Source organism: Suricata suricatta, chromosome 5, assembly GCF_006229205.1.
Source record: "Suricata suricatta isolate VVHF042 chromosome 5, meerkat_22Aug2017_6uvM2_HiC, whole genome shotgun sequence".
NCBI lineage: Eukaryota > Metazoa > Chordata > Mammalia > Carnivora > Herpestidae > Suricata > Suricata suricatta.
Window position 1 is genome coordinate 112250633 of NC_043704.1, and position 8286 is coordinate 112258918.

General features: G+C 40.4%; 1 protein-coding gene and 1 long non-coding RNA gene across 3 annotated transcripts in view; one reads left to right on the forward strand and one right to left on the reverse strand.

The window, feature by feature from the left end:
* The window catches only part of LOC115292142, a 53982-nt gene extending 46843 nt beyond the window's left edge, over nt 1–7139 (reverse strand). Inside the window, exons 1-2 of one of the 2 annotated variants that reach the window (XR_003908818.1) lie at nt 6902–7139; nt 6623–6762 (exon numbers count right to left, since the gene is read on the reverse strand). This is a non-coding gene — a long non-coding RNA (uncharacterized LOC115292142). The remainder of the gene's footprint in view (nt 1–6622; nt 6763–6901) is intronic. The other variant, XR_003908819.1, reaches the window with a different exon arrangement.
* Nucleotides 7140–7215: 76 nt separating this feature from the next.
* Nucleotides 7216–8286, forward strand: part of COMMD2 (COMM domain containing 2) — an 8465-nt gene continuing 7394 nt past the window's right edge. The window contains exons 1-2 of the mRNA XM_029940069.1: nt 7216–7333; nt 7425–7502. Coding sequence (XP_029795929.1) covers nt 7267–7333; nt 7425–7502 — 145 coding nt within the window. The 5' untranslated portion in view covers nt 7216–7266. The remainder of the gene's footprint in view (nt 7334–7424; nt 7503–8286) is intronic.

An 8286-nucleotide genomic window follows, 5' to 3' on the forward strand; every position in this document is an offset into this window, starting at 1 on the left:
CTCTGACAAACATATACATCAATATAACCAATACCCCAATCAAGATGCAACTACTTCCATTTTCCCAGAAAGTCCCTTCAAGCTCCTATAACTAAGTTCATCCTAATCCTCTATAGGCATCCACCTCTCTGACTTCTGTCTCCATGCATAAAGTTTTCTAGTCAAAGGAATCATACGATTGGTCACCTTTGTTTGGTTTTTGTTGCTCCATGTAATATTTGAGATTTATTTATACCGTTGCATGTATTGATAGTATATTCTTTTCTATCTCTCTGTAGTAATATTCCTTTTCATTTCTGGTATTGGTAACTTTTGCTCTACTTTTCTTTTTGCCATAAATAGTCTTGCTGACTATTTATTATTATTATTAAACATAAATAGTTCTTAATCAAAATGAATAGTATAGCTTTTTACAGTGAACTATTACTTTTAATTCTTTCTATTGTATATTTGCATTCTAATTGTTAATTTCTTTTTATTTTTTTACAGTTTTTACTTTTCTGATTAAAATTTTCCATCTGTCATCTAATGTTTTGGACATATTATTCATAGTTATTTGGAGTCCAGGTCTAATAACTCTAATACCTATACTTCCTTCACTCAGATCTTTCTTTGACTTTTTTTAATTATCTAGTACATTCCATTGTATGGATACACCATAATTTATCTGTTCAGCTGTATGTGTATTGGGGTTGCCTATAGTTCTGTGTTATTGTGAATAAAACTGCTATGAATATTATTATAAAGGTCTTTTTCTGGACATAAGCTTTCATTTCTCTTGGGCAAATACCCAGGAGTCGAATTATTGGATAATAGGGTAAATGTACATTTAACATTATAAGAAATTGCATAAAAGTTCTCCAAAGTGGTTTTATGATTTTACATTCCCATTAACAATGTACAAATGTTCTGGTTGCTTCACATACTTGTCAAAATTTGGCATCATCAATGTTTTGATGATGTTATTCTAGTGGGTTTAAAAATGACATTTCATTGTGGTATTAATTTACATTTACATTTCCTTGATGACTAATGATACAGAAGTTCTTTTCATGTGCTTATTGGTTATTTGTGTATCTTCTTTTGTGAAGAATCAACTCAAGCATTTTGCCTATCTGAAATATTGGGTTGTGTTTTCATTATTATTTTGTTAGAGATTTTTATATACTCATGATACAAATTCTCTGTATGACACAAAGATATACAGATATATGTATTGCAAATATTTTTTCACAGGCTGAGTCACTTTTTTCATTTTATTAATGGTGCCTTTTGATGAATGAAAGTTTTTAACTTTGATGAAGTACAATTTATCATTTTTTTTCTTTTATGGTTCACTTCTTCTATTTCCTTCTTTTTTTTTTATATTTTTTTATGTCTTTTATTTATTTTTGAGAGACAGAGAGAGACAGCGTGAGCAAGGGAGGGTCAGAGAGAGAGGGAGACACAGAATCCGAAGCAAGCTCCAGGCTCCGAGCCAGCTGTCAGCACAGAGCCCGACACGGGGCTCGAACCCACGAACTGTGAGATCATGACCTGAGCCGAAGCCAGTCGCTTAACCGACTGAGCCACCCAGGTGCCCCTTCTATTTCCTTCTTAAGAATCCTCTGCCTGTCTCAAAGTTGTGAAGATATTCTCCTGTGTTTTCTTCTATAGGTTTCATAGTTTTAGCTTTTATGTTAGGTCTATAATCCATCTTGGATTATGTTTGTGTGTGTGATATGAGGTGAGGGTCAGGATTCATTTTTTTCCCATAAGTTTATCAAACTCTAGACCTTCTTTTTTCTCATCGAATTACCTTGGTATCTTTGTCAATCAATTTACAATATTTTATGGATCTATTTCCAGACTCTCTATTTTGTTCCATTGATCTACTTACTTATGATTATACTATACCACACTATCTTAATTACTAGAGTTTTATAGTGGGCCTTGAAATCAGGTAGCTTTGTTCTTCTTTTTCCAGTTTATTTTGGCTATTCTCAGTCCTTTGCATTTCCATATAGATTTATAAATAAACTTGTAATTCTCTATAAAAAAGCCTGTTGGCATTTTGATTAGGCACAGGTAGTATCTTAACAATATTGGATCTTACAACCCATGATGTATTTCTCTATCCATGCTATATGTCACCATTTATTTATAGCTTCCTTTATTTCTCTTATCAATGTTTTTTAGTTTTTGGTGTAAAACTTTTGCTAAATTTTTCTTACCTATCTTATATTTATTGGTGCTATTTACTAGGAAGATTCCTAAGATAGATTCTGTTACTACAGCCAGAGGCACCTAAAACCTAAAGCTTGTTTTTAAGAAATACCTTAAAAAATTTGTTTTAAAAGGACATCTTTCTTTTTATTTTTATTTTTTACATTTATTTATTTTTGAGAGACAGAATGAGACAGAGTGTGAGTGGAGGAGGGGCAGAAAGAGAAGGAGACACAGAATCCGAAGCAGGCTCCAGGCTCTGAACAAACATTCAGCCTGGAGCCTGATGTGAGTCTCGAACCCAGGAACTGTGAGATCATGACCTGAGCCGAAGTCAGACACTTAACCGACTGAGCCACCCAGGTGCCCCTAAAAAAATTTTTTTATGTTTTATTTTTTATATTTGAGAGAGAAAGACAGAGACAGAGACAGGATGCGAGCAGTTGAGGGGCAGAGAGATGAAGACAGAATCTGAAGTAGGCTCCAGGCTCCAAGCTGTCAGCACAGAGCTCAACTCAGGGCTCAAACTCACAAGCAGTGAGATCATTACCTGAGCTGAAGTCAGACACCCAACCAACTGAGCCACCCAGGTGCACCTAAAAGAATACCTTTAAGTTTCAAGTTAGATATTAAGGGGTTGGGCTACATAGAAGGTTAATGTGAAAGAACATACAAAGATCATGCCAAAGAGATGTAAGGCAGCACGTGTTCAGGTGTTAGTTCACTGTAGAGACAAGAGGACTAGAAGAGAACCCAGCAGAGGCTCTGGGTACTGCTAACATTATTATTTCATGATCTGGATAACTAGGTATATTCAATTTGAGAAAATTCAACAGAGTATTTTTTATCTGTTCCATTTTATGTACCTATTTTATAAGCAAATTGAAAAGATGAACTAAAATAATTTAAAAAAAAAAAATCAAAGGAACCAAATCATGCATTTTGTGCCAGGCTCAGACTAGGAGAGGGCAATCCGTGTGAGTGAGGGGTGTGACCAGGCTCTCAACCCCTTGACAGCATGCATGCTTGCAGAGGATGATAATATTTTACATGGCATTGAAACACAGCCAAGGAAATGCTGGTGCCAAGATTCTGGGGCTGGGATGCCTAAGAAGGAAGCAGGAATGTGGGGAAATCTCAAGGAAAAGGAAGCGGATGAGATGGAGGAAGATAGAAAGATAAGGAGAGCATGTGAGAGGACAATGGATATGAAGCCTTGTTCCCTGCCAGGATCAAATGAAAAGTACTGAGTATCCATACTTTCTTCACTTTAGCCCCGGAAGTAAAATGGCACGAAGTGACTTTAAGATCTTAAATACTAAGATCAGTGTGATACAATTGGAAAGCATTAGTACTAGCATGCACAGGCATACCCTGGGGCATTTAGCCTTAGCCTGAATCTTATTGGAATCTGAGTTAAATGCTACCTTTTCTATGAGGATCCATATCATTTTGTTCAATTCTCAAGTATTAGCTCATCATACTCATCTTATTGTACTGACTTCAACTGATTGTCTCCCTCATGTTACTGTCATTGTGTAGAGGGAAAGACATGATTTTATTCATCTCCAAATTGCCAAGGAATAGCATATGCTTGAACCTTTGAGTAATTGCTCTACAAATATTTGTTGCATCAAATGAATGGATTTTAGGATGATTATGCACACAGAATTCTCAATGATTTGGGCACATAAAATCTCCTATAGAATAGAAATGCTCCAGTTTACAAATATTTCAGTTGTTTAATTTATTGTTTCATTTGATTATTAAAATAAATTTCTTGGGGATCCTGGGTAGGTCAGTTGGTTAAGCATCCAATTCTTGATTTCGGCTCAGGTCATGGTCTCACAGCTTATAAGTTTGAGCCCTGAGATGGGCTCTGTGCTGATGGTGCAGAGCCTGTGTGGGATTCTGTCTCCCTCTCTCTCTGCCCCTCCTCTGCTTGCTTTCTATCATTTTCTTTCAAGATAAAAAATTAAGCATTTACTGGGGTACCTGGGTGCCTCAGTCGGTTGAGCATCTGGCTTTGGCTCAGGTCATGATCTCGTGGTTCATGAGTTCAAGCCCCACATCGGGCTCTGTGCTGACAGCTCAGAGCCTGGAGCCTGTGTTTGGATTCTGTGTCTCCCTCTCTCTCTGACCCTCCCCTGCTCACTGTCTCCTTCTCTCTCTCAAAAAAAATGAGCATTTAAAATATTAATTCCTGGGGCGCCTGGGTGGCTCAGTCAGTTAAAGCCTCCGGCTTCAGCTCAGGTCAGATCTCACGTTCGTGGGTTCAAGCCCCGCATCAGGCTCTGTGCTGACAGCTAGTTCAGAGCCTGGAGCCTGCTTTCGGTTCTGTGTCTCCTTCTCTCTCTGCCCTTCCCCCTCTCATGCTCTGTCTCTCTGTATCAAAAAGAAATAAAACAGAAAAAAAAAGAAAAAAAAAGTTTATGTTTAAAAAAATAAATAAATAAAATAAAATACTAATTCCTTAATGTGAACTTATTAGTTCATCTAAGCATGACAACAGCCCTGCATGGCACAGAAGGGCAATCATCATTAAATTTTTTTAAATCCTTATTTGTTTTTGAGAGGGAGAGAGAGAGGAAAAGGACACTGAATCTGAAGCAGGATCCAAGCTCCAAGCTTTTAGTACAGAGCCCGCTGGGCTCGAACTCACAAACCATGATATTATGACCCGAGCCGAAGTCAGATGCTTACTAACTGAGCCACCCAGGTGCCCCAACGGCAACTGCCATTAAAACACCTGTAGAGATGATACTAAAGTGAAGGAGACAATCAAGTGACGTTGATACAGTATGATGGGGCATCTGGGTGGCTCGGTTGGTTGAGAATATGACTCTTGATTTCAGCTTAAGTCATTATTCCAGAGTCGTGGGATGGAGCCCTAGCTTGAGGAATCACGCTCTACGCTGGACTTCGTGCTGAGCATGGGGCCTGCCTAAGAGTCTCTGTCTCCCTCTTCCTCTGCCCCTCCACTGCTCACGTGCACACACTCTTGCTCTCTTTCACTCTCTTAAAAAAAAAAAAGCGTCTAAGTTTATAACATTTAAAAACAACTTGTTGGCGGCCTTATAAGTAGTAAGTTTAAAGCCAGATCTGGAATCTGGACTTTGGACTTCTCATTCAGGTAACTTCCTTCAGACAACAATATGACATTTAGTAACAAAACGTTGCTCTCATCCCAGAGTTTTAACTCCCAAGCTGTTTCCCCACAGCTGTCACTTGGCTGCTTGACCACTTTCTTGAGCCACCCCCTTCTGTTACTTCTATTCCTTACCTTCACCTCCCCTACTCCCATTTTTAGTCCCTGAGATCACAGGGAAGAAAGTCTTTATCATACTGGCATAGCATTATATCTACTTGTAGATTTATTTTGGCATTCCTTATTCCCTATGGATGTACAATTCTTGAATTATCTACTTTGGGCCAGCTGAAACTGGTTCTCACTGCAATGATCCCCTCATTAGGCCATGGGTCAACTATAATCTTTGATGTGTGTTCATTATATATTTGTAAAAGAATCATGATTTTACTTTTTTCTGAAAACTATTTTTAAATAATGGACATTTAGTCAATTAGGAATAAAAGCTTCTTCAGGAAATGATGCCATTTTTTGCTGATCTCCAACTTACAGTTCAAGAAAATATTGTGCTCTCTCTGCAAAGGCTGCTTCAAGACCTAACTGACAAGTTTAAGGACGTTTCTTTCTGTGCACCAGTGGAGGAAATAAACAATTTCAACAAGGACAAGGTACACACAGCAAACAGAGCTGAAAAGCTTCCAATTTTCATTTCTGCCAAGGATAATCAGAGTATAAGAGAGTTATCTGAATTTTTAGATATAAAAATAGATATATTGTTATATCTCCTCCCCCTCCCTCTCCCCCCACCAACTTCCCCATCAAGGGGTGAGATTTGGAAAGTCCTATTCCTATCAATTAGCAATTCTGGAGTCTCTGATATTTGAACCACAGCAGATGAGAAGAAAAAGCTGGGAAAGGAACCAAATTTTCACCCTGCCTCAACACATAAAGATAAAAATATTGTTCTGAACTCTGCAAGCAGGGTTCAGTCATAGTTGTCATCATCTTCTTTTTTTTTATGTTGTTTATTTATTTTTGAGAGGGTGAGAGATAGAGAGAGACAGAGAGAGAGAGACAGAGACAGAGACAGAGAGGAGGGGCAGAGAGAGAGAGAGAGAGAGAGAGAGAGAGATGGACACAAGAGGACCCCAAAGCAGGCTCCGCGCTGTCATCACAGAGCCCAGTGCTGGGCTCAAACCCACACACGTGTGAAATCATGACCTGAACCAAATTCAAGAGTCTGAGGTTTAACGGACTGAGCCACCCAGGCACCCCTGTCATCGTCACCTTTATCTTAATTCATAATCACTCACAGAACTTGTTACAAACCTTCAGCTTTCAGCCTGCTATGTAGAATGACAGGCCTTGGAGCAGGTCATCAAGGGATCTGACCCTCTTCCAGCTGTATCTCTGGCTTATTATATAATCTTTAGCGATTTGATTCGTCAACTGTGAAGATGAGGTCATAGCTGTTGAGCGAATTAAAGAAGATCAATCAAATAAGATAACATACAAAAGCTTTGTGCAAACTAATAGCTCGATAAAAGTTTCAGTTGCTTCACCTTTCTCTGTTTCCTTATCTCTCATGGGAACAATAATGGTACCTACCTCATAGAATTCTTCTCAACTCTTATGTAAATACATAGAAGAACATTTCCTGATACAGTGCTTAGTAAATGTTAGCTACTGATATTGTTAAAGTAAGCTCCACAAGGGGGCGTGTCGGATTTTAAACATCGTTTCCTCTTCCACAGAGCATGGCACCGTGCATCCACCAGGCTACATCTTTTCAAAATGATTTGCTAACGGAGGAATCTTCCACCACCGGCGGGCGTTCCAGTGTAGGACTGAGATAGACCGGAACCCAAAGCAGGGGATCTTGTGAAGCCGGAGCTTCTTTGCGTTGGACTCTGGTCCCGGAAGTGGCGAGGGCGGGGTCAACGCTGCCGTGCGAATTCCTCCGACCTGGGAAGATGCTGCTGGACTTGTCGGAGGAGCATAAGGAGCACCTGGCCTTTCTGCCGCAAGTGGACAGCACGGGTCAGGGGGCGCGACCACGGAGGGTGGTGTTTGGTGGTCTGGGGGAGGGGATCAAGAGGTGTACCTCATGGTCTCCTGGCTTCCCTTGCAGTGGTCGCCGAGTTTGGGCGGATTGCGGTGGAATTCCTGAGGCGAGGCTCAAACCCCAAGATCTACGAAGGCGCCGCCAGTAAGGCTGAGAGAGGCACTTGGCGGGGAAGTGCGGGCTAGTTTTTGGCACCCTGGAGAGAAAGGGGTTTTTGCGGCTTCAAGGGTTTTACTTTTATTGTGGTGGAATAAAAGCAGAAAGGCTTTTCAGGGCGCAAATCCTGCCCATCCCCTAAGTAGGTTTGAGGGTTTTTTTTTTTTAATGTTTTTAATTTATTTTTGAGACAGAGAGAGACAGCATGAGCGGGGAGGGTCAGAGAGAGGAGGAGACCAGAATCGGAAGCAGGCTCCAGGCTCTGAGCTGTCAGCACAGAGCCCGAAGCGGGGCTCGAACCCACGAACGTGAGATCATGACCTGAACCGAAGTCGGAGGCTTAACCACCTGAGCCACCCAGGTGCCCCGGTTTGAGATTTTTTTAAAGCTTCTATTAACTCGGTGTTGACATGCGTAAAATGGACATAATGCTGTCTGCCAGAGATACTATGATGCTTAAATGCACCAATGAGCCATTCATATCATGCAAGTGTTTCGTTATTATTGGTTGCTCAGATATCCGCTTTTGCTGCAGTATTGTTTTTTCCCTGCTGGACAAGGGTGGTATCTGAGATTGTCAGCCCTTGAGTTCCTCTTACACCAGACTTGAAGTAGCTGGGCATTCAAGAGAAGGACTGTAGGCCTGATAGTAGTCTCCACGGGTCTGCATTTTGGAAAGAAGGTTACACGGCAGCAAATCCCCAAAACTTTGGTCCCGCAGTAGAGAGTGAACAAGAGCCTATTACTAACTCACTCTCTTTCACTGTAGTGT